This window comes from Nuphar pumila, chromosome 1 (assembly GCF_984573655.1).
Source record: "Nuphar pumila chromosome 1, dmNupPumi1.hap1.1, whole genome shotgun sequence".
In the NCBI taxonomy this organism is placed as follows: Eukaryota; Viridiplantae; Streptophyta; class Magnoliopsida; order Nymphaeales; family Nymphaeaceae; genus Nuphar; species Nuphar pumila.
In genome coordinates, this window is record NC_143249.1 from 179,260,326 (window position 1) to 179,288,237 (window position 27,912).

The 27,912-nt window shown below is 37.6% G+C and overlaps 1 protein-coding gene across 1 annotated transcript; it reads left to right on the forward strand.

The window, feature by feature from the left end:
• On the forward strand, positions 1–24,120 carry LOC149851469 (serine/threonine-protein kinase PBS1-like). Its single transcript, XM_090000844.1, has 5 exons — positions 1–418; positions 896–1,101; positions 1,301–1,490; positions 3,039–3,430; positions 23,290–24,120. The coding sequence occupies exons 1-5, from the start codon at positions 235–237 to the stop codon at positions 23,806–23,808; spliced, it is 1,491 nt and encodes a 496-aa protein (XP_089856970.1). The 5' UTR covers positions 1–234; the 3' UTR covers positions 23,809–24,120.
• Positions 24,121–27,912: the final 3,792 nt, after the last annotated feature.

A 27,912-nucleotide genomic window follows, 5' to 3' on the forward strand; every position in this document is an offset into this window, starting at 1 on the left:
TGAGAGAGAGGTGTTCTTTTCTCTCTTGAATTATTATTATTTATTTATTTAATAATTTTTTATTCTCTGAATTTCTAATTTCTAGAGGGAGGGTGGGGAGGATGGCGTGACATGTTTGCTTTGATTCGATTCCTGGAAGGCCCTCTGAGAAGCGTATTTAATTGGCCATGCTAACAGCAGATTTGAGGTATTGGTTGAATCGTGTCGCGGAGTTTGCAGACTATGGGCGGATAAATGGTGCTGTTCCAATCGTGGCTATCTGGCTTGCTCCACTCTGTGTTGGGGGAGAGCAGCTCCCGGATGGGTTGTTTCCCTTGCTTTGATACCAAGAAGGAGGAGTTCGATGCCGACGATGGCGCCGAGGCCAGGAAGCAGCGACCACCCTCGACAGCGTCTCAAGTTTCGAGGAATTCTTCAGGTGAGTGCTATTCAAATCGAGCCTTTTAGGGGAAACCATGGTGGAATTTTTGTGGGTATTTGGTTTTAGATGAGAATGTCACGTTTTTAGGCGAAATTTTCAGGTGGGCAGTGCTGAAATCGATTTTCATTTGGTTTTTTGGGTTTTAGATGGGAGTTTTCGTGTTTTTAGGTTGAAAATTTCATGTGGGTAAAATTGAAACCGATTGATTTTTGGTTGATTTCCTGTGGTTTTGATCTGATCGAACGTTTTCCCGATAAGATTGTGTGAGAATTTTGCGTTTTGGTTAGCGATTCAATCGGATGTGTGGTTTGCAGAGCGAATTGAAATAGTTTTATGTGATTGATTTGAACCAATTTCATGGCATTTTGGGGTCCTCATGATGGTTGGGTATGAAACGGGGAGTGCAATTGAAATCAATGAGTTTCTTTCTGGTTCGTCTGTGAAATTGAGCATGTTTTGTTTGTGGATCAAAAGGAACGGAGAAACTCAAGCCGAGGGCTGCACCTGCTCCGGTGAAAGAAACTCCGCCGTCCAAGGATTGCCCTGAAGTGAAAATTGCAGCGGCCACCTTCACCTTTCGCCAGCTCGCGACAGCCACGAAGAACTTCAGACAGGAATGCCTCTTAGGGGAGGGCGGATTCGGGCGAGTTTATAAAGGTCGCTTAGAAAGTACAGGCCAGGTATGCGAATTGAATCAGTAATTTATCGCGTGTGAAGCCATTTATCCCGATTGATTTCACTTTTGATGGGCAAGTGTTGATGTACTTTTGTTCTGGATCAAGTAGCAACATGGTTGTTTGGTTTGGTTTGAATAATTGTAGCTTTTTATTTTCTTTTTTGGAGTGTAAGTTCCTTAATTGATGTTATCTGCATTAGCAGGTTGTTGCTGTAAAACAATTGGACAGGAATGGGCTCCAAGGGAACAGGGAGTTTCTGGTGGAGGTTCTCATGCTTAGCCTTTTGCATCACCCTAATCTTGTTAATTTGATTGGCTATTGCGCTGAGGGGGACCAACGCCTTCTTGTGTATGAATACATGCCTTTGGGGTCATTGGAAGATCATCTGCATGGTATGATTGCAATCCTTTCTTGTAAAGCTTCATTCATGCTTTAATTTAGTGTTTCAATATCTGGATCTGGTGCCACAGTGAAGTTAAAACAAGAAAATGAGTAGTTTTCATTGGGACAGTGTGTATCTTTTTTTAATGAATCTCACCATCCAACTCCTTATATTGAAAAACTATTCTTTCCTTTTGTAGTTGACTCAAATCTCTAATTCAGTGGGATACGAAATTTCATTTGCCTTTATGATGTTTCCCACTAACTGCCATCCTATGGTAGATAAAATTCCTTTTTTATTTCTTTGCTGTTGCATGTATCATATGGCTACAAACGTGAGATTTTCTCATAAGTGCCAAATCAATATGACGATATCTTTTTAAGAAGCAAAGGCAAACAGTTTACTGAAAGAAAGGATATGCAGAGCCTTTTATAGCTGATTGTTAGAAGTTACATGTGACTCTGGAAAGTTCTAACGTTGTTAGAGGGCCTCCTTTACATAAAGGAAAGATAAAAGACTATTACCTCAAAATGAAACACATAAACATGTTTTTTTATGAGCATGGCGGTACTTTTGCCTTAATAAATACTTCCTAAGTTTTCTAAAACCAGCAGAACTTGAGTAGAAGTTCAATACCATTCTTATTAGGTGAATGAATTTTGTTCTCCCAATTAGTCCAAGCTGAGTCTTGAGTGGACCATCAAGCGTTGTGAGCTGAAGGCAAAGGTTTCGGTCTCAGTAAGTCCAATTGTTAAAAGATATCCCAACCTAATTCCAGGTGGGTTTGTTGGGCATGATGTGTTTGTGGCTCTCATTGATTATAAAAAACAGACATCTGATAATGCCGTTGATCCTGTATGAGCAGAGGTGGGGACAGAAGAATCGAGGAAATTAGGATCTGATGGAGGGCTCTCCATATGAGTGCATCATCTCCTGTCAGTCCTTAATACATCGTAAGGATAGCTCCCACACATCCAATGTTTGATGAAAGGAATGCTCAGCCCAAGGATGAGAGGAATACTAGTTGTCTTTCACCTCCCTCTATGGATCAGTCCAGAGTATAATTCAAGGCTCAAGATGATTATGTTATTTTCTACAATCTTGTTGAGTTGCCCTCTTTGTGTTTGCTTGCTATGCTTCCTGTGTTTAAAAGTGCACTTTCTAAGTCATTATATTGTTCATGCAGTTTTGTGCTGGGTATGCATAGTCATTTGTATTTGGTTCTGGTTGTGGTGAGTCTGGTGACAAATCTTTCTTCTTTGTGATGGTGGCTACGCTGTGTGCCAAAACATACGCCGAATACTTTCTGCTATTTGATGATGTAGGATTTTTTTTTGCATTCACTTTAGCTGTAGCTACCAATCCATGGAATCTGAACATGGTTTGTTCCCATTGTCACCTTTGTTTTGTTAGAGTTTGATACACTACATCAGAGGTGTCAAAGGTATTCACTTGATTTGCAAATGGTGTTGGAGAAGTTTTGGTACTTTCTTGGGCTAGTACAGTTGGTTGTTTTATCTACAACTGCTGCGAACCTTATTTAATCGTTTTTGTGCAGATCTTCCCCCTGACAAGGAATCACTAGACTGGAGCACGAGGATGAAAATTGCAACTGGTGCAGCCAAAGGGTTGGATTATCTGCATCATAAAGCAAATCCTCCTGTCATATATAGGGACTTTAAATCATCCAACATTCTACTGGATGAAGAATTCAATCCAAAACTATCTGATTTTGGTCTTGCAAAACTTGGTCCAACCGGGGATAAGTCCCATGTCTCCACTAGGGTGATGGGAACATATGGATACTGTGCTCCTGAATATGCCATGACTGGACAACTTACGGTTAAATCTGATGTCTATAGTTTTGGAGTGGTTCTTCTTGAACTAATTACAGGGCGAAGGGCATTTGATTCCACTAAATTGCAGCCTGAACAGAATCTTGTTGCATGGGTAACCAACTAACCATTTAAATAGTTTCCTTTTCTTGTTCTTTGTCAATTTAATATTTTCTTGAAAATCACTATGAATTTTTACTTGCTGATGCTGTCCTTCTTGGAATGCTTTTGAATCTTTGATTCATGGTTTATCTTATAGAGAAGAATTCATCTAAAGAATTGTGAAAAATAATTGTACAAACTTGAATGCATGTTACCTAGTGTTCTGTAGCTTAGAACCATAGAAAATTACTGAAAGAAACTCCAGTGAATCTTGAACCCACAAGGATATTTCAAATGCATTGACAAAAGAACATTAGAACTTGGATAATTGATTTATTTGCGTGAAGTATTTTACCATCAATCGAGCACTCCTGCTTTCCTTGTGGGGAATATGGATGGTCTTGGTCATTGTAAGTTCTTTCCATTTTTCATGATGTGCACTAGTCTACTGGTGATATTGTTACCTAGAGGTTATGATTTTTGGTATCGAGAATCGATGCTCTAACTCAGTATGGACGGGACCTGCTCTGAACCTCTGACAATGCACAACAGACCTAGTCTAATATGGCCTGCTTATGGTTCTGTCACCTACCAAACAAAAGTTTTTTCTTACTCTATGCATATTTGTGGTGATTATAGTCTTTTTTTTAAATATACTTATTTAGAGTCCTAGTTCTTATTGTGCCCAGTTTTTACCCTACATGGTATTACAACCATCATGTAGTCTCTATTATTAATTTGGTAACTGATCCACAAGTCAGCGTATGAAGGTTGTGTCCTTGTTTGTGCAATATTCCTCTCATTAGGCAAGTGACTTTCTTGTTTGCTTATGGTTGGTTCTTTGACTATTAGCTTGGTTGTCAAGTGGAAATATTTGTCTTCCTATCATTATTTACTGTGGCACAACATACGACTCTTGTACTTCTGCCTATTGGCTGGCTTGCTTGTAAAATTTTATTGTTATAGTTGCCAATTGTTTTCATGAGCTCGTGCTATGATTTTGTCCCTTAGTAGCATGATTTACGTTGTTTCTTATCCTTGGGTTGGGGCTACAACCATTAGCCTTATTTGGATGGCCTATTGTTATGACCCGAATTTTAGAAGATGGTGCGGTTTCGAGCTCCAGGATCTACACGTATTTCCTTGCAGGCAGTAAGGGACATCCAGGCCTAGGTGAGACCTATAAGAATAATGTGGCAGTTGATGTATCCTCCTCACATGTGGAAAAGTCAATGGACACATATCTATACCAGAAAGGAGAGCTTGACACATGTCAACATTAGAATCAAAGAGAGCCACCTGGCGGTGTCCACATGGTGGGCGTCTAATTGAAGGAATATGGTGAGACGTCCCCCCCCCCCTCTCTAGATGCATCTTAAGTTAATTAGGAAGAAGTCTAATTGAGTTTTTCTTAATTAATTAAAACTTTTAATTAGAGTAGGAGTCCTGATAGAGGCATGGATCTAGAATCCTTTCTCTAGTCAAGTTTTTGTTTCACAGTAGGATTCTTTATGGCTTATGAATGAATTAATTAATAAGGGGCTCTATCTCAGGCCTCTCATCTATAAATAGAGGTTGAGGGACCCCTTTTTATGAATTGAATAAGATTAAATTGATTTCCTAAACCTCTCTCTCTCCTCCCTCACGTTTCTCTCTCTTCTCTCTGTGATTTACATGAGGTCAGACCTCCTTACGTTAGTCTTTCTACCCTTCCAAGGGCTCAAGCCCTTCTCTTACTTGTATCTTTGTTGTGGAGTAATCCCGACCTTGAAAATCAATGTAGGAGCCCTGTCAACCATGGTTCTGCTGATCAGCCTTTCTTACGAGCATGTTTCGGGTATTTATACCACTCTTTTGACCTCTATGATAACTTAGGACCTGTTCCTAACCTTTCATAAAGTCGTCTAAGTCGTCTTAACCATGACTATGTTCGTAGAAATTGTGCAATATCGTTTTGTGGACTGTTTCGCCTTTTCTGGCCCTCTGCACCTTAAGTGACCCCATCTGAATGTGTAGACCCCTTTTAGACCTATCTAGACCTACTACACAACCTCTAAAACTGATCCCAACATTAGCTTAAGATCTTGCTCACGTCCGGGACTTGAAATATCAAAATCGCACTCTGTCGATTCAGGAGAACGTGTAGTTTTGCCCGTTTAACCTCAACAACCTCTCTAATGACTCAACTTGACCTTTCTGACCTCTAGCACCTACATCAAACCTCAACACACGACCTTAGGTCCACCTAAAAGCCTTAGACCAAGTCTTTTCAGATATGGATTGGAATCCGTTGTTGATTCTTGTACCGGGCTTAGTTTTGACCTACCCGATTTAGCCATTCTGACCTCATAGCTCCTCGTACCTCCTAAACCGCCACCATTATGTTAAATTATGTAATCAATCATGCAATATAATATATATATATATATATATATAAGGTAGTACATATACATATATTAATATATATATATATATATATATGTATCTACTTATTATATATATAAAATATATATTTCTAATTGTTTAGCCATAGGGCTAGTTTAGTCTTTTTACACATAATCTTTTTAGAATATGTTTTATAATTATTCCTTTTTATTCTTTTGTATTTTTATTTTTTATTTCTTTTTGTAAAAGGTGGAAAGCACCTTGGAGGGGCCCACCATCTACTCGTTGGGCCCCTTCCAGCGGCTAGAGGTGGAGCCTCTCCAAGTACTCCACCTCCTCCATTTAAAGGGGCTCTCCCCTTGTGTATTCTCATGCTTGTGGGATTATAGCCCAAGCCTTTTTAGTGAATCTTATGACTTTTGGGTTCGCATTTATGCATTTGTGAGTTTGTATTGTGCTTTTTCGTGCACAAGTGTTTCAAGTGTTCTTGTTGTGCATATGTGTACGCATTTGTTTCCAAGAATATTGTAATATTGTTATTAGTATCTTGTTGAAGATACTTTTACATGGTTTCAGAGCTTGGTTGAAGAAGGAGGTTCGTGTATTTATTTGTTTTTTGAGTGCCTCGAAAAACATTCCTTCATGTTATTGGCGTTTGAAGTGGATAACCTTCTTCTGGCAATATTTTGAGTGACTCTTTTGTCAAGGAAGACGTGAAAGTTTCTTGAGGTACGTATTATTTTTCAACTTCTATCCTCTCTAATGGTCGAAAAAGACTCCCATTTCTCTCTTGGCTTCAAATTAAATGACTCAAAATATCATGTTTGGGCTGGGAACATGGAAGCTCAAGTAAAAGGTAAGGGTCTTTGGAGATACGTTCTTGGTTCTATACCGGAACCGGAACCGGAACCCGAATCGGAACCCGAACCGGAACCCGAACCAAAGATTACTTTGGTAGAGGAAGGCGAAATCAAAATTCTCGAAGGAGAAGAGAGAAATAAAGCTCTTGAGAAATACTCCAAGAAACATGAAGAATGAAAAATGAAAAATTTCAAGATGAGGACATGGCATTGGATAAAAATGATTGGAGGAGAATGATTCATGTGGAAGACACAGAATGATTTTCTTTGTTGGTTCATATCGCCGACCCCAATTGTTTTGGGATGAAGGCGTAGTTGTTGTTTTTTTCTTGGATTTTTTCATCGGTTGAAACAAAGATAAATATAAATATTATTAAATTCAAGAAAGCATCGGAAGCTTGGCATTATCTAGAAAAAATGTACACGTCAAGAGACTTATCACACAAGTATTATCTCCAAAAAAGGGCTTTGTCCCTTCAACAAAATGAGATGTCCATAAGGGATTACTTTGCGGAATTGTCGTCCATATGGGATGAACTCGCAATGCTTGAGCCTAAGTGGAGTGAAGAAGCTATTGAGCTTAGATACAAACAATTGGAAGAGGACCATTTTTTTAATTTTTTGAATGGACTTAAATCTGAGTTCGAGCAAATTCGGTCTTCTCTCCTTTCCTCTTTCGTTTCCCCCTCTCTTGAAGATGTCATTACAAAGCTAAGTGGGGAGGAAACTCGTATGAACATTAGCAAAAACAATTTAAGTGTTCTTGCTACTTCAAGTAATGAAGAAAATGAAGGCGCTAATGCCGTTTCAAGACCGGAGAGCAATTTGAAGACTTATAAGCCTCCTCACTTCAAGAATCAAAACTCATTTGGTCAAGAAGTGAAGAAAGATTATAGCAAGCTTACATGTTATTTTTATAAAGAACCGGGGCACATTAAACCTATATGCCCCAAATGGAAGAAAATACTTGCTATGGCCATGACATCTCAACAAGAGGAAAGACCATCATCGTCAAGTGGGTCTCTTTCTCTTCATCAAATTGTTGAAGTTTTGCAACCACTTCTCAAGGGAGGAATTTCCGGAGCTGCTATGTCTCTTCACCTTCCGGTAAGATATCTTGGCTTTTAGATTTCGGCGCATCTTTTCATATGACTCCAAGTGTTTGCTTCCTTTCCCAATTTTCTAAAAATCCTCTTCTATCTTTTGTCTCAACAATGGATGGAACACCTCTTGAAATTAAAAGAATAGGAAATTTTGAAAAACAAGATTTTTTTATCCCTAAAATCCGTCTTATACCAAAATTAAATTTAAATTTACTTTCGGTCTCTTAACTCTCGGATCATGGTTGCGATGTAAAATTCACTTCTGATAAATGTTGGATTCAGGATCTCCAGTCCGGAAGATTAATTGGGGAAGGCTCTAGGAGAGACGACCTCTATTACGTTGACTTTCTTCAAGTCCCCAAGAATCAATTTTGTAATGTTGTTCAAAACAAAGATATTCATGTATGGCATAAGAGACTGGGACATCTCAACATTGTTAAAATCTCTTATTTGCATTTTATTAAACATCTTTGTAAAGGGGATTTTGTTTGTAATGATTGTATTCTTTGGAAAATGAAAAGTCTACCTTTTACTCGAAGATCTATGTTTTCAACAAACCCCTTTGAAATTGTTCATTCCGAAGTATGGGGACCCGCTCCTGTGATATCTAAAGGAGGTTTCTTGTATTATGTTATCTTTGTAGATGATTACACTAGGTTTTGTTGGATGTACTTTCTTAAACATAAACATGAAGTTTTTTCGACGTTTAAAACGTTTCATATGATGATTTTAAATCAATTTAATGAAAGTTTAAAAATTCTTAGGTCTGACTCTAGTGGTGAATACCTTTCAAATGAATTCAAGAGTTACCTTGAAAGTTATGGTATTATCCATCAGAAATCTTGCCCAAAAACCCTACAACAAAATGGGTTAGCCGAACGGAAGCATAAGCATATTATTGAAACAACTAGAATTTTGCTCATTTCGCAAAACATTCCAAAGAAACTATAGGCTGAAGCTGGCCTTACCTCGATATATCTCATAAACAGACTTCCATCGAAGAATTTGAGTAAAATTTCTCCTTTTGAAAGGTTGTATGAAAAAAACCCTGATTACAATAGGTTAAGGGTGTTTGGATGCAAGTGCTTTGTTCTTATAGATAAAAATGATAAACTTTCTCCAAAGGCCATTCCGTGTGCCTTTCTTGGTTATTCCGAAACCCATAAGGGTTTTCGATGTTATGACATTAAAAATGACAAACTTTATGTTTTCAGAAATGTGAGTTTTTTGGAAAATCTTAGTGGTTTTGAAAGTCCTGAAGTACATAATGAAAATGTTGATTATTCTTTTTTGTTTGAACTATTAGTCAACAATGATGATTCTAATGATGATGAGTCAAATCAAAATGATTCAAGTGATATTGAGGAAATCATTCCTCCGCTTTACTCTCACCAATCTATTGATGAATGACCACCTAGAGATCCCATCACCTATACTCATTAGAGATAGGAGCACTTTTAAAAGTGCTCTTGAAAGATATGACAATAGTCAGACTATTCCTCAAGGTGAGGAAAATCTTTGTAGAACCGAAAGACACAGAAAAGCTCCGTCTAGGTTTATATCATATGATTCTTTTTCACCTAGATATAAAGTATGTCTTAGTGCCATTCACTCCTACGTAGAACCTAGAAACTTTGCGGAAGCTAGTAAAAGTCTTGAATGGATAGTTGCAATGGAAAATGAACTCGGAGCTCTGAAAAGAGCTAAGACATGGGAATTTCAAGATCTTTTTAAGGGTAAGAAAACAATAGGGTGTAGATGGGTTTTTAAGGTTAAAACTAAGAGCGATGAATCTTTTGAGAGATATAAGGCTCGATTGGTTGCCAAGGGTTATAGTCAAGAGTATGAGATTGACTATGAAGAAACTTTTGCGCCTGTGACCCGAATGGTCACTGTTCGATGTCTCATCACTGTCGTATCAATTAACAATTGAAACATCTATCAAATAGATGTTAAGAATGCCTTCCTGAATGGTGATTTGAATGAGGAAGTTTATATGAATGCTCTATCTGGAATGAAGACTCTCAAAGGGAAAGTACTTCATCTTAGGAAAGCGCTATATGGCCTAAAGCAAGCCCCTAAGGCTTGGTATGATAGGTTTAACTCAGTAATGTTGGAAAATGAATTTTCTTCTTGCTTTACTGACACTGCTTTGTTTGTTATAAAATCCAATGCAGGGATTGTGATTTTGCTGTTGTATGTGGATGATATGCTCATCACCGGAAGTGATTCTAATGGGGTTAAGAGTATAAAATCAATTTTAAAAGATAAATTTGAAATGTCTGATTTGGGTTTTCTAACTTATTTTTTGGGAATTGAAGTAGCATACTCTCATAGAGGGTATTTCTTATCTCAAACTAAGCTTGCATCTGAGATCATTGACAGGTCAGATATTACAGATAAAAAGGTTTGTCAAACTTCTGCCATAGTAGGAGCTAAAATGAAGATTGATGATGGGGTTCCTCTTTCAGATCCTACTCTCTACAAACAATTTGTAGGATCATTGATGTATCTGAGTATTACCAGACCATATATCTTTCATGCAGTGCATACTGCAAGTCAGTTTCAGCATGCACCAACATCCGTTCACATGAGTGCTATCTTGCGAATCGTAAGATACATTAAGGGTACTCTAAACAAGAGAATTTTTCTATCCTCTCTGTCTGATTTAAAATTAATGGCTTATACCGACTCTGATTGGGGAGGTGACCCAAATAATCGTCACTGCACCACTGGTTTTTGTGTGTTTTTAGGAGATTCTTTGATTTTATGGAGATGCAAGAAGCAACAAAAAGTATCTCTATAATCAACTGAAGCCGAATATCGTGCCATGACAACTACTACTATAGAAATTGTATGGATTCATCAGTTGCTGGAAGATATGAGGATCACAATCGAAGGGCCTATCAAGCTATGTTGTGACAACAAAAGTGCAATTTATATTGCTAAGAATCACACTTCTCATGAGCGGACCAAACACATAGAGATGGATTGTCACTATGTTCGTGAGGCGTACCTCAAAGGAGTCATTGACCTTCCATATGTCACGTCAGAATATCAGTTGACAGATTTCTTCACTAAAGCTTTGTGTGCTCCGTGCTTCAACTTCCTTCTTAGCAAACTCTCGATCATCCTGCCCTAAGTTTGAGGGGGGTGTTAAATTATGTAATTAATCATGCAATGTAATATATATATATATTTTATATATATAAGGTAATACATATACATATATTAATATATATGTATATGTATCTACTTATTATATATATAAAATATATATTTCTAATTGTTTAGCCTTAGGGGTAGTTTAGTCTTTTTACACATTCTTTTTAAAATATGTTTTGTAATTATTCCTTTTTATTCTTTTGTATTTTTATTTTTTATTTCTTTTTGTAAAAGGTGCAACTGGAGTGTTGTGCGATCGTAGAATGCCATTGCGGTTGAAGGGAAAGTTTTATAGGACGACTATTAGGCCCACTTTACTATATGATATAGAATGTTGGGCTGCCAAGAGACATCATATTCAAAAAATGAGTGTAGCTGAGATGCGTATGCTTAGATGGATGTGTGGAAATACAATAAAAGATAAGATTCAGAACGAGGAGATACGTAAGAAGGTAGGCGTTGCACCCATTGAAAATAAGATGAGAGAGAATCATTTACGGTGGTTTGGGCATATTCAGCGAAGGCCTAATGATGCTCAAGTTAGAAGGATGGAGAAATGGGAAAATATATTAGTTAAAAGAGGTCGGGGTAGGCCTAGGAAGACTTGGATGGAGATGATAGGAAATGATATGAATGCTTTGAACCTCACCGAGGACATGGCATTGGATAAAAATGATTGGAGGAGAAGGATTCATGTGGAAGACCCAGAATGATTTTCTTTGTTGGTTCATATCGCCGACCCCAATTGTTTTGGGATGAAGGCGTAGTTGTTGTTGTTGTTTTGTAAAAGGTGGAAAACACCTTGGAGGGGCCCACCATCTAGTTGTTGGGCCCCTTCCAACAGTCACATTTGTGACCGTTGGAAGGGGCTCCAACGGCTAGAGGTGGAGCCTCTCCAAGGACTCCACCTCTTCTATTTAAAGGGGCTCTCCCCTTGTGTATTCTCATGCTTGTGGGATTATAGCCCAAGCCTTTTTAGTGAATCTTATGACTTTTGGGTTCACATTTGTGCATTTGTGAGTTTGTATTGTGCTTTTCGTGCACAAGTGTTTCAAGTGTTCTTGTTGTGAGTATGCGTACACATTTGTTTCCAAGAATATTGTAATATTGTTATTAGTATCTTGTTGAAGATACTTTTACACATTAGAGCCCTCAGACTCCTACTACACCGTGTCAACCAGGGTACAACTCTCCATACATGTTAGCTATATGCCCGAAACCGCATGTATAATCCTCTAGCTTTCGTCGAGCTCCAACTAGAGTACCCGTCTGTTGCCAGGTTGGAGCTCCCTTTAGGTCCAAGTTTCGAGCCGTCAAATCCGATTCCTGGGGAGGGTGCAACACCTATTCATTATTGCAACATTTGTCAGATGAGGTTCTTTGCTGAATATCCAAGTTCTTGGAGTCATTTATCAAGGAAATGTAGACTGGTCCAGTTGATAACTTGGTCTGCACTTTATTTTCAATGTTTCCATGTTTTTCTTGTGTCAATGTTCAAATCCGATAGCATTTTATGGCCTTTGTTTTTGCACCTTCAACATTCAAAACGGGTAATAGTTGGTTTTTGTCCCTGCCAAAAGTTGGGTTAGACAAGTCAGGCTGCATATCATCTTTAACTCTTGCTTGTTCATGATACATCCAACTACCAAAGACCTATGCTTGATACTATATAGAACTGAAGAATATGCCTTGGTGTGCCACTTATGGGCAAGAGAACACTTAGCGAATATGACCTCTTATGGTCAATACATGAAAACACAAAAATGAGCCACTAAGGGCTGAGAACATGCATGAAAATAATTAATATTATTGGGGAATAATCTCTTTGAGAATTGTTACAATGAATGGGGGCTAACCCAATATTTATACACAAAGTAGAGGCTCAAAGGAGCCGTTGTGACCTACCCAACGACTAGAAATGTAGCCGTTGGATAGAGTCCAACGACTCTTTTGGGGGAGTTCCAAATAAGCCCTTGAGTCTGGGAATAATTATAATAATGAAAAATAAAAATAAAAAAAGGAAAAAATACATAAAAAATTTATACATGTGAAAAGACTGAAATGCCCCCTAGGATACATATATACATAAATACATATGTTTATATGTAAACACACACACACACACACACATATATATATGTATGTATGTATGTATGTATGTATATACACACACATTAACACTCCTCAAACTTATGAATTTTTTTTAAAATTTTCAAATACTTCATGTTTATTTGAGAAAATATTGTTAAAAGGGAGAAACTCCGGACTTAACTGCACACGAGAAAGAAGAATGACAGAGAAGAGGGGCTGCAGAAGGTCACAACTGAGATTAGGTTACCGTGACTGCTCTATTCAGTAATATATATACTAGTGAGAGGTTATAAAGATTAGGGTACTGAAATACCCTTTAATGAACAACTAATATTACAACATAACACAACATTGCCTGTGGATACAAGACTGCATATGGATACAGGTCCGGGTTCGGATCCATGAACGACTTCTTTTCACCCTTCCTCAAGTTGTACATGGTCTTGGATCATGAACAACTTGCCTTTTAACATCTAGAACCTGTCCTTCGTCAATCCTTTTGTGAATATGTCTGCAACTTGCTCTTCAGTTTAAACAAAATTTGGGTTCAATCTCTTTTTCTTCAACCTTTTGCCTCACAAAGTGTTGGTCTATCTCAATGCGTTTTGCCCGATTATGATAAATAGGATTGAAGGACATATTGATAACACTTTGGTTGTCACATAATAGGAGCGATCGAGCAATCGGTTCTCCTATCTCTGTGAGGAGATGCCTTATCCATGTAGCCTCCGCAGTCGCGGCAACCATTGATCTATATTCGACCTCTGTGCTCGACCTAGCGACGACTTTCTGCTTTCTACTGCTCCAAGAAACCAAGTTCGACCCAAGGAAACTGCAATAACCAGATACTGATCGATGTTCATCTGGATCACCTGCCCAATCAGCATCAACATAAACAATGATCTCATGTGGACCCTGATTCAGCCCACCCTTTCTGTACACAAGCCCATCACCGACAGTGCCTTTTAAATACCTTAATATTTTCTTAACGGCCTCCATATGTGATGTACGAGGTTCATGCATAAATTGAGACACCTGATTGACTAAATATACTATATCAGGTCGAGTGAATGATAGGTATTGTAACATACCTACTATGCTGCGGTATCTAGTAGGATCTTCATATAGGTCTCCCTCTTTAGAGCTCAGTTTCTGATGTATGACACTTGGAGTTGCCAAGCCTTTGCAATTCATCATACCCGCTCTAATGAGAATGTCCACTGTATACTTGTGTTGAGTGAGAGTAAGAATATTACATGTCTTGTCAACTTCTACCCCAAGGAAATATCACAGATCTCCCGGATCCTTCATCTTAAATCTCCGATTCAACAATTTCTTTACTTCCTTAATGTGAGTTCCACAGTTTCCTATAATGATGATGTCGTCTATATATATCAATAGGAGTGTGGTCACACTCTGCTTCTTGTAAATGAATAATGAATGATCTAGACGAGACCTATAAAAGCCATGTTTCTGTATCTCAAGCGAAAAACTCTCGAACCAAGAACGAGATGCCTGTTTCAAACCATGTATCGCTCTTTTTAATCTACATACGTACTGATTAGCATCTTGTTCTGCATATCTAACGGGCTGCTCCATATAAACTTCCTCCTCTAAATCTACATGCAGAAAGGCATTTTTAACATCTATCTGAATTAATGTTCATCCATGCTCAATAGCTAGACCCAACATAATTCGAATGGTCCCCATTTTCACAACAGGACTAAAAGTTTCATCAAAATCCTGCCCTTGTTCTTGCGTGAACCCTATGGCAACAAGTCTACCTTTATACCTTTCAGTACTCTCATCTGGTTTATATTTGATCTTGTACACCCATTTCGATCCAATCACATTTCTGTTGGGTGGTCTGGGCACAATCTCCCAAGTTCTACATTCATGTAAGGCTTCCATTTCTTCATTCATCAGTTCAATCCACTTCTTGGAGTTGGCAGCGTGATACAATGTGAGAGGCTCATCTTCTTTGTTTATGGATGTCAAAAACAATTGAAAATCCAGTGATTTTTTTTGTAACTGACCCATCTATCAAGTGGATGTAGAGGACGGGTAGATCTCCTGACAACCAACGCCTGTGAGGAAGTAGGAGTTACATTAAGATCCGGACAGGAAGCAAAGACGGGTGGAGGTTCCTTTTCACGTCGGATGTAGATGATGCCCTTGTACCTTCCTGTTTCCAAGGGTTGCGCAACAACTTCTTCTGGCTATGATGCATTTTCTGACTCCTCACATGTTTCCTTCTGACTACAGTTTGGAGGACAATCATCATTAATGTTGGAAAAAAGTTCGGAACTTAGCCATGGATAATATACCTCAGCATTGGATCCTGAACTGGAGATGTTAGCTGGTTGATTATCAAAGTTCATCTCATCAAAAATAACATTTCTAGACACTTTGATGCGTCTGCTCGAATGATCATAGCACCTGTACCCCTTATAGTCATCTGCATACCCTACAAATCTAATAAAAGTATCTTCAACAAGATACTATGATCACGACCTTAATATTCTTGATGATAAACACGTGCACACATGCACAATAAGAACTCTTGGAACACTTGTGTACAAAAGCACAACCCACTAAATCTCACAAATGCACAAAGGCATAAAAAGAATAAAAACACTTTATTAATCACTTGGGCTTTGACCCAAAAGCACACACCATATAATAGAGGGAGGTCCTTTATATAGGGCAAGGGAAGACCCTTGGAGGGCCCCCCACATAGTCGTTGGAGCCCCTCCAACGGTCACAAATGTGACCGTTGAAGGGGCCCAACGACTAGTGGTGGGCCACCCGAGGTACTTGAGTACATTGAAAAGAAAAAAAGAAAAATGAAAAAAATAAATAAAAGAAAAAGGAGATTACAAAAAGCATATTCAAGAATTGAATGTGCGTAAAATATGTGAAAAGACTGAACTACCCCTATGGCTAATAATAAATAAATAAATATTATATATATATATAATAGGCCGATACATATATTATATATATGTATATGTATTACCTTATATATATAAAATATATATTAGATTACAAGATTCAATTACATAATTTAATAAAATCTGCAATTCAAGGCTTTGTCTTGAAACTTATGCCTTAACGAGTTATCAATATGCACATAACAAACAAATCCAAAAACACGTAATTCATGGTAATCGAGATGAATACCAAAAAGTGTAAAGTATGGCGATCTGTTTTCTAACAGTGCCATGGGCAGGCGATTTATCACATGCACTGTAGAATGAAAAGCCTCTGTCCATAAAGTAATAGGGAGTTTAGTATCATGCATCATGCTCATTGCACTCTCAACAATATGTCGATGCTTTCTTTCAACAATCACATTTTGTTGAGGTGTGTGTGCGCAAGACACTCTTCTCCTTATTCCATTATACTGGAAAAAATCAATAAAATCACTAGAGGAAAACTCTCCCCCTCCACATTGAAAATGTAGAATGTTTTCAGAGAAATGATTTTTGATGAAATAATAGAACTTTCAGAATAATCCAAAGACTTCTGACTTATGCTTCATGAAGAATATCCAAGTGGAACGTGAATAGCTGTCAACAAAGATAAGATAATATCTACTACCTGAATCAGAAGCAATTGGGGCAGGACCCTAGACATCAGAACATATGATTTCAAAAGGCCTTGAAGCTCTTTTATTGATTGAATTGAAGGGTAAAACACGACTCTTACATAAATGACAACTTGGTCATTTTATTTCATTTGCTTCTGAACCCATACTAGACTTAGGAATCAAATTATTTGAGACAAGTTTTTCAATAAAATGAGGACCACAATGACCCAATCGACTATGTCAAAGAATTGACTTATTACATTCAGAAATAGCGAACACACAGTCAAAAGGAATTAATGAAGGATGTACAAGTGGAATGAACTGTAGAAGAGGGATCTTCTTGAAAAATGTACATGTTGCCTCATCTTTTTCCCTTAGCGAATGTCTCCCTCATGTGAAGATCCTTGACATAAACATAAGAGAGAGTAAATTCAACTGAGGCATTAATATCATCAACAAGTTTTGAGATGAAAATAATAATTTTCTGAATATTTGGTGCATGGAGAACATTTGAAAGCTTGAGAGGAGACTTAGACATGGGTATAATAGCATTTCCAATGTATGAAATGGAGTGGTGAGAACCATCTTCTGTAACTATACTATTTCTACCAATATAAGGAATAAGGTTTAGGAGTTTACCCGCATCACCTGAAACGTGGGTTGCTGCCCCTGAGTCAATATACCAAATGCCTTTATCATTCTGCTTTATATTTAGTCCTGCCAGTGCTGCCAATAGTAACTCATTTACTTCTCCCACAACCTTTGAGATTTCTGAATCTTTCTTAGTCTCTGTTTGCAAAGATTTTCCTTTATTTTGGGGATTGAACCATCAATTTGCTTTAATATGCCCCCTTTTGTTACATAAAAAACAGGTAGGAATGTGCCTTTGACTTTACTGATTGGGAGGAACATTAGGTGTTGGAAGTAGTCCACGACCCCCAAAACCATGTCTGCTTGTCCACCTTCACCTCGAAAGGCACCACCTCCTCTTCCTCTTCCACAAATCAGCCCTGTAGCAAGTACATCTTGAGTCCCTGAGTGCACATAATTTTCTTCAGAAAAACCCTTCAGACTCATCTCATATTGTAGCAATTTTGCACGTAGATCTTCGAACTTTGAAAGCTCTGGAAGACACAATAAGGACGTTGTCAGAACATGATAATCTGGCCCCAGCCCGCTTAAAGTCTGTTGTACTTTATCTTTATCATTAACCACACATCCCACGATAACTAGCTGATCTGTAATGCTCTTCGTTTTATTCAAGTATTCCATGATAGACATGGAATCTTTCTTTTAACATCTGAAATTCCCGCTTAAGAAACACAACTCTAGCCTTAGATATTTGTGAATATGTCTGAAGTAACTTGTCCCACAACTCCCTGGCCGAACAATCATCAGGAATGACTACAAGAACCTCTTGCGACAGTGTAAAGGTGATGTATGCCACCAATGCTTGGTCTCTCTTCATCCAAGCAACATAATCCGGATTTCTGAGAAGCACAGTAGAGGATGCCCTTTTATCATCTTCCTTTTCCTGCGAAATAAATTCTGGAGGGGTTGGAATTGATCCATCAAGATGTCTAGAGAGATCTTGGCTCCTTATGAAAGGAACAATCTATCTTTTCCAAGTCAAGAAATTGATGTTGTTTAACTTCTCAAAAACGAGTTGACTAAGAAAGTTACAATAAAGACCTGTTTGTGGGAAGGAGGAATCCATTGAGAAAAAAAAACAAGAAGAAATTGATGTGAAAGAGGAGGGAAAATTTTCTGGATTAGATACAGTCTATTGAAGAATCAACCACTTTTAATATTCTGCCTTTTTTTTTTGGAAGAAGTTAAAGCAAGAAAATTATATCCTGATGTGACCAGCGAGCATGATAGATCTGATCGTGGCTACACTGAATCAGTTGCAAATTGATAAAGTCCCATCATTGAATAAATAAATGATCTCCAAGAAATTTTGTAATATGGAATGATAAGGATGATAAATGTAAAGCAAAGGTTTTCCGGATAAAACCAGATTAGCAGCGGACGACCCCCTTTAAATGAAACAAAGCTAATTGGCGAATGAAAAAGAGGTAAGAATCAATATTTTCAATGTGGAGAAACGTTTCCGATTTTCGAAGGAGGGAATTTCAGAAATGAGCAAGAAGAATGAGGAGATCTCGACTGATTGTCTGAGTCGGTAAAGACTGAGGAAAAAAGAAAAAAAATGCTGATTAAGAGACACAGAAAGTCTGAGACTGGAAAATCCATATTTGGATTTAAAAGAGAGGTATAGACCGAAACGATGATTTGAAGAGAGACGCAGGAAAAACAAAGAAAAAAAACGTAGACATGACTTTAGAAAAAAAAAACAGATTGAAAGTTAGATCTGGATTTAGAAAAGAAAACATAGATTGAAAGGGAACGCAGATTTGGATTCAAAGAAGACACAAAAAATAGAAATATGGATTTAGAAAACAAAACACAGATTGAAAGGGAACACAAATTTGTATTCCAAGAAGACGCAAAAAATAGAAACTCACAGTTTTCTTGGCTTGGAATTTGAGATCATCTCTTTGGGCATTCCTTTTGGAAAGACAATTCCAGGCCCAACTTTAGAAGAGGGGCTGCAGAAGGTCACGGTTGAGATTAAATTACAGTGACTGCTCTATTCAGTAATATATATACTAGTGAGAGGTTACAAAAATTAGGGTACTGAAATACCCTTTAATGAACAACTAATATTACAACATAACACAACATTGCGTGTGGATACGAGACTGCATATGGATACGGGTTCGGGTCTGGATCCATGAACGACTTCTTTTCAAATATATCCAAGTATAATAGGAGTAATCATCCCAAAAAATAACATAATAAGTGTATCCTCCCTTGTAGGCAATAGGGGTAGGACCCCAAACATCAGAATGATTAATTCAAGCGGCTTAGTAGCAGAGAAAGACCTCTCTTGATATGAAATTGATTTTATTTTTGCACGAATACAATCGGTATAAGAGATTTGTACAATACAAAAGATCCTCAGATAAGGATTATTGGATAATTTATACATACTAGGGTGTCCTAGTGTTTGATGCCTCAAAACTTTATCAAATTTTTGAACATCAATGCAAAAGGTCTTGACAGAAATTTTCAACTGATCCATATAATATAAGTCTCCTTCTCTATGACTTTTCCCAATTTACCTCTCGAACTAGAGATCCTGTATTAAGCATTGGTTTTAAGTGAAGGAGACTCCATATCCATTATCAGTGATTTGAGAAACATAAAGTAAATTTAAATATAGTTTTGGAATAAATCTTATTTGAGGAATACTAAAACTAGGACATTTTTCAAAATTTTCAATTTCATTAATATAAAGAGAGGTTCCATCGACAATGCAAATATTTCTTTTGCTAGTAGAGCTTCTACAATTGAAAAGTATAGATTTATCATATGACATATGAAATGATGCACCCTAGTCTAAAAGCCAAGAAGTCATACCTAGAGGAGAAAATGAGGAGACGACGACACTGGTCACGAATTATCCTTTTAGTAGAGGTTGCAAGGCCTCCATGAGTTGAGAAAGAGACATGTTCAAATTTGATTTATTTGAAGAATCTTGGTCAACTTGTAAAATACCAACCGAAGCAACTTTCTTTTCATCTTTGTTCTTGAATTCCAGACAAAAAGGTTTAGTATGTCCTAGTTCCTTACAATTATGACAAAAAATACCTCATCTTTTCCTTCTATCTCCTTTTCCTTCCTTTACATGATTCTTCTCATAGTTATTGTTCTTATAAAAGTATGGAGGGTTGTATGTATGAGTGTTGGCACCTGGTTTTAAAACGACTAACACATTGGCCTTAGCTTCTTTTGCTTCATTTTGAGACTTTAATCTAGTCTCTTCCATGCAAACTTGAGCTAAAAACCTTTTGAATAAGAGGAAGCTCATCTTGTCTTTTATGTATTATATTGCTTCTCATTTGTTCAAATTCGGGTTGCAACCCTCTCATAAATTGAAAGAATTGCTCATTGTTTATTTTCTTCTTTGTAGTTTGAGTATCATTAGGAGTTTCCCAAATGGACTCTAACTTAGCCATTTGATCACACAACTTCTTTAAAAAGCCAAAATACTCTTTAATACTTTTGTCACCTTGTTTACAATTGTGTATCTAGTTTTGAAGCTCCCATTGTAATGTAATGTTGCATCGAGTATATGTTTGTTTAATGAAGATCCATGCTTCATTGGCTCTTTCAAACTCCAAGATGGTTTCACATGTATCTTCGTTCATACTTTCCATAAATAAGGAAAGTACATTGTCATGGGCAATTTTTCATTCATTTAAAGCTTTCTTATAATTTATAAGAGCCTTTTTCTTTTCTTCTCCTTTAAGAACCTTCTCTCTAATGGTTTTGTCATTTTCTTTAATGGATTTTGTGAGAATGATTTGTTGTTCTATTGTGGAACCATCAACGTACATCCACAATCCTTTATCAATAAGTATTCTTTTGATGGTGGTAGCTCACCTTTTTCGGCCATAGACTTAAAGAATACAAAGCAAAAGAGAAGCGGAAGAGAAATAAATACTTGAACAAATTTTCAACTCTTTTTGAAGCACTATGTATTCATAAGAAGACCAATCTTCAAGAAGGTTGGTAGGCACGCTTTTCGAGGCAATAGTTGATCTTTATGCACCTCAAAATACTCTTGAGGAAGAGTTGAATAACACTAAGGAGTCGGTAAGCTCTCATACCATGTCATAAACTGAAGAATATGCTTTGATGTGCCACTTATGGGCAAGAGAACACTTAGAGAATATGACCTCTTACAAGTACATAAAAACACAAGAACAAGCCATTAAGGGCTGAGAGCACACATGAAAATAATGAATATTATTGGAGAATTGTTACAATGAATGGGGCCTAACCCCATATTTATACAAAGTAGAGTCTCAAAGGAGCCGTTGGGACCTACCCAATGGCTAGAAATGTAGCCGTTGGGTAGAGTCCAACGACTCTTTTGGGGGAGTTTCCAATAAGCCCTCGAGGCTGGGAATAATTACAATAATGAAAAATAAAAATAGAAAAACAGAAAGAGGGAAAAATACATCCAGAATTTGTACATGTGAAAAGACTAAAATATCCCTAGAATACATATGTACAGAAATATATATATATATATATATATATATATATATATATATATATATATATATATATATATATATATATATATATATATATATATATATATACACCAACAGATACATGGTTTTATCATTTTTAGATTTGCTTTGTATCACTGCACAAGAACAGTCATTGTGATTGGTTATGCTGGTATGCTTTCTTTCACTTTGGGTGCTTTCAAATAAATGGGAAATTTTCATTTTGGGTGTTTTCAAACAAAATAAAATTTGCGCCCTTTCTCTCTCTACATATCTACATGTTCTTTGTTGCTTAATGTTGAAGGTTTTGATGATCTAATCCCATGATAAAAAATGCTTTCCATATCCAGTAATGACCACTTAAAAATGTTTCCCATCCTTTACTGCTATCAGCTGTGGATAGGGGTAGGCATTGGGCCAGGTAGCCTGACAGACCACGCTGATCCAACCCACCTTGAGCCAGGTTTGGGCTGGTGTTTTAGGCTTTGATCTAATAGTGACCTAGCCGAAACCCAGCCCAATACCTATCAGGTCAGACCTAGGTGAACCCATGGCCTGTATTAAGATGCCTGGTTGTGTAGCTTTTCCCCCCTTAAAACATCTGTTCACTACCTCGAGGGTTTTTCTTCTGAGTTTGAGCATGGTGGGTAGAGTTAACATCTTTTCTAGCACCAAGGAGCGAAAGCGACGGGCCCATCCTTGATGGAAACCAGGGTAGAAATACAACTGGCAAGGGTCTCTCTCTCTCTCTCAGTCTCACAGGTACACAATGGATGTTGAAATCCTAATGCAGAAAGATGTGCCTTATCATCCATCACCAAAGACCTGTGTGGAACTCCAAACAAGGATATATGGCCATATGGGAAAGATCAGGTTAGGAATGCCTTCACTCCCAATAAGCCAGTGGGTGGGTTATGGCTATGGGTTAAAAGCCAACCTGATTATAGTTGGCCGGTCTTAACCCGTGGTGGGTCATCCCCTGTTATGGGGCATTCTTATGCGTCTTGTTTTACTGGTGACTTTGTTATACCACTCTTTCATTCTTGCGTGTAGCATTTATACTAGCAGACCTGTAAAAAAACAGTACCTCCGCTTGTTTCCCTCACAGTGCTGGAGCAGATTGGACTTTTATCCTCCTCTCTTTTTGCAAATTTTGATAATGATTGCTTGTCTATTTTAAGGTGTGCTCCCCAACTGTTCATACAATTCATTCACACAATGCCATGAACTGAAACAAAAGCAAAGTGTAAAAAAGAAATCACATAATGTAGTGTGTACCCTTTTCTCCTCTTAAGGTAGTGTGTATCTTTCATCTCTATTATTAAAAATAAACAATGTGTTTCCTTTTTCCATCTTAAGGTAGTGTATATCTTTTATCTCTATTGTAAAAACCAAGTACACCTATTTCATTGTTATATTTATTTTTTCATTTTTACATATTTAAAGCTCAGCATATGTTTTTCTATTTTCGGCAATTACATGCTATTGATAACTGGTTCTGATGTTATATGTTGCTCTCTTTGCAGGCACGCCCACTGTTCAATGATCGCCGGAGATTTCCAAAAATGGCTGATCCACGATTGCAAGGCAGGTTTCCAATGCGGGGTTTGTACCAAGCACTTGCAGTGGCTGCAATGTGTCTCCACGAACAGGCAGCTACACGCCCACTGATCGGGGACGTGGTCACGGCTCTGTCCTATTTGGAAAAACAAGTTTATGATCCCAATGCTACTCAAAGCAATAGAGTTAGTAGAGACAAGGATGAGAAAAGCAGAGGAGTTGCTGCTGCTGAGGATAAAGGTGGGAGAGTAGTGAAAAATGAAGAGAGTGGCAGCTCTGGTCGCAAGTTGGAATTAGATGAGTCAGACAGAGATGATTCTCCTAAGGTACCCAAAAACCACAATAGGGATTTGGATCGAGAGCGAGCGGTTGCAGAGGCCAAAATGTGGGGGGAGAATTGGAGAGACAAGAAGAAGATGAATGCACATGGGAATGCGGCAAACATGCAAGAGAAAAATGCTGATGATTCAACAAATAAATCATGAGTTATACAAATAATTTATATTGGGTTATCCATCATCTTCTATCTGATGTCCAAGGAATTAGGCAACCCCAGATTCCCTGTGGGTATAGATATAAAAGAACACAGGTTATTTGATTACCATCTGAGGAAGGATCTGTTGTTTCTCTGAGTTCTGTTGTAGTCTCTTTTCCACTTTTCTTTCTTCTCTTTGTTGGAAAAGAAAAGCAGAGTTAGGAGTGTAAAGGTTCATACAGAGGTTGTACTGTAACTATGTGTGTTAGCTCAACTTCTTTTGGAAGTCTCCGTTAGTAAAGCTATTTTTTTTTTCATGACATATGAACAAGGCTTTTCTCCAACTCGACCAGCATTTGTTACTCTAGTATTGTAATTTGTTCTGTTGAGCTGGAAATTGCAGTTCCAAGCATTAAACAACAACAACAAACAACAACAACAACTACGCCTTCATCCCAAAACAATTGAGGTCAGCGATATGAACCAAAAAAGAAATTCATTTTGGGTCTTCTACATGAATCCTTTTCCTCCAATCATTTCTATCCAATGCCATGTCCTCGGTGAGGTTCAAGGCATTCATATCCTTTCCTATCATCTCCATCCAAGTCTTCCTAGGCCTACCCCGACCTCTTTTAACTAATATATTTTCCCATTTCTCCAACCTTCTAACTGGAGCATCATTAGGCTTTCGCCGAATATGTCCAAACCACCGTAAACGATTCTCTCGCATCTTATTTTCAATGGGTGCAACACCTACCTTCTTACGTATCTCCTTGTTCCGAATCTTATCTTTTATTGTATTTCCACACATCCATCTAAGCATCCGCATCTCAGCTACACTCATTTTTTGAATATGATGTCTCTTGGCAGCCCAACATTCCGTACCATATAGTAAATCGGGTCTAATAGTCGCCCTATAAAACTTTCCCTTCAACCGCAATGGCATTCTACGATCGCACAACACTCTAGTTGCACTTTTCCATTTCATCCACCCAACCTTTATCTTATGATTTACATCTCCATCAATTTCTCCATACTTTTGAATAATGAATCCCAAATATTTGAAATAATCATTCACCGGTATTTCTTGCTCATCAAGCTTCACTACACTCCCATCACTACTTCGTTGCTTACTAAACCGACATTCCATATATTCAGTCTTGCTCTTACTCAACTTAAAACCTCTAGCTTCCAATGTCTGTCTCTATAATTCTAACTTAGCATTAACCCCAGCTCTAGACTCATCAATCAAAACAATATCATCAGCAAACAATATACACCACGATACATTTTCTTGAATTGATCTCGTAAGCTCATCCATCACTATCGCAAATAGGAAAGGGCTTAAAGCAGATCCTTGATGTAACCCAACCGTTATCGGAAAATTGGTTGTCACCCCTCCACAAGTGCGAACATTGGTTACTACTCCTTCATACATATCTTTAATTATACTAATGTACTTTAGGGAAACACCTTTCTTCATCATTGTCCATCAGAGAACGTCCTTAGGTACTCTATCGTATACCTTCTCTAAATCAATAAAAACCATATGCAAATCTTTGTTCCTCTCTCTATATCTTTCAATAAGTTGTCTAAGAAGATGTATAACTTCGACACTTCTCAAAAAGAGCCAAATCTGGCTGGTCTACATTGCACTCGAACGATTCCATTCAAGGGAGATGTTATTTCACTAACATGGCGGAAGTTAAGCCAGTTATGTTGATGAACTAGAGCATGGTAGCTGCTCTATAGGGCTTGGCCATCCAATTCTTTCTGATTCAGTAGATAATGGGCCAAGTAGCCCACCTCTTTAGTTTTGAGTAGTGCTTGCTTGCTTGTTGGCTCTACTGAATTGTATTATGCTTGTGAAGCACTTGCTCGCTCCAAAGAGGAGGCTTGTCCAAAGTGGGGAAGAGTCGTTACTCGTAGCTTGTAGGCCTTGCTCGAGTCTCCGGTATCATTGGATCTACATTCAGAATAAGATATTTCAAAAGTTTATTGCGAGATTTCAGAAAAAAAAGGAATATAAAACAGGAAACCTAAGTCGAAAAGATGATGGAAACTGAAAGAGCATGACAAACAAACAGTGACAATGCCAGATAAAGGAAAAATTAGTTAATATTGGATAGCAGGAACGAAAGCATGCTCCTCAGTTTTCTGTATTTGCCAGAATATTTATCTTCCACGTTTTTGTTATATTGAGGCTTTGATTTTCACTATATTACAAGTTGTCAAGTCACCATTAAGTCATAAGAGGGATAAATTTTGTAAGGTTAAGAGGGTTGAAATTTGTCAGGATGCCATTTATGTGACTTCAAATCACATGCAAATGAGAATGAATATCATTTGCTTGCTACATGTGATTTGGAATCTCATGCAAAGGATAATCTCAATGCCATTTGAAATCACATTTAGTAAGTTTGGGTTGCTGGGCCACATGACTCCAAATCATCTTATGAATCAGAATCACAAGAGACCCGATGTGATTCTGATTCTCACATAAATGAGAAAGCAACTCTCATTTGCAAAGACAAACGAGAATCAGTTTCTCACAGCTCATTTCATGGTGTTTGGTTATCACTACCAACGAGATTCATTCTCTCGTCAGCATAAGAATGGAACCTCGTGAGACGTTACCAACAAAGTGAATCTCATGTGATTCCAAATCAAATAGCGAATATATGATTTGAAATCGTGACTTCAAATCATGTTTGATTCCATTTCATCTCATTTCAAATCAGATGAAATGCAACCAAACATAGAAATATCTTTTTGGCATATCAGACCTTGAGATGTGATGTACATGGTTTGTTTTATTAAAAAAAAGGTTTTAGATCCTGCAATTATGAAGCATACCTGAAAAATCTAGAGCCCCACAATGCATATCAGGTCACAGTGATCTCTGACAGCAATCTGTCAGAGGTTACCTTGATGCCGCTCATCCATAAGATGAACAATCCCAAACACCATAGCTGAATATTTTTTTTTTTTGAAAGACAAGCCGGGGTTAAGCAGACCCCACCAGTAATTATTCAACACACCACTAGGATTTGAACCTGCAACATCCCACCATAAGCAGACGAGCACTGACAGCTCCTACTAACCATGCGGAGAACCTGTTGGTCGAACTCTATGTTTTCAGCCATTCATTTTGCAAACACTAGATGCCCTTAATCCGGGGCATGAACAGTTCTCAAAAAAGTGAGACCCATCTAACCTGGATTTAGTCAGATCCAATTTGAGAGATTTTGTAGGTTTAGTGATCAGGGTTTCATGAAAGAACTTCATCAATTTCTAAAAATTGATGATATAGATCAAGAAATTGAATTTCAATTATTTGGGAAATCATATCAATTGGTGGAACCTTTGATAAAAGAAAGAGCTGTGTATGAATCAATTACATATTCCTCTGAGTTATATGTACCTGCCGGGTTAATTTGAAGAACCGGTAGAAATATGCAAGAACAAACCGTATTGCTTAGAAACATTCCTCTATTGAATTCCTGGAAAACCTTTATAGTAAATGCAATTTATAGAATTGTCCAAATATTGCAAAGTCCCTATATTTATTAGGGTACATGATTGGATCATAACTGAATTTCTGTCTAGAGTCCAACCATGGCACTATGGACGCCGTTCATTGCATGTATGAACGACATCAGGGTGACCTCTGACCTGATAGGCACTCATGTATGAAAATTTCACAGCTCAAAAAATTGTATTTTTACATGAAAAAAAACCAGATGATCTAGACATGCACTCCCTAGTAAAGAGAACATTCTCAACACATCCATGAGGTGTCAGATTGGGTTGATGCAAATTGCATCCATGATTCTATACTTAGGTTGAAGGGTATGATCAAATACTATACCATCTGTAGATGTGATATGAGATCAAGTTTCTTGTAAGCCAGGGTAAACCCATCATGGGGGTCTCATCTCATACCATCACCGTCCCTAAGTGGTGTTATCTACCTCATATTCTATGCAATGTTGTTAAAATCCGTTCACTAGGTGAATTGTTAAAAAAACAAACTTGAATCGAGATGAACCGATCGACTTTTTTACCATCAGATAACACGTGTAATTAAAAACTAAAAAAAAAGTTTTTAACC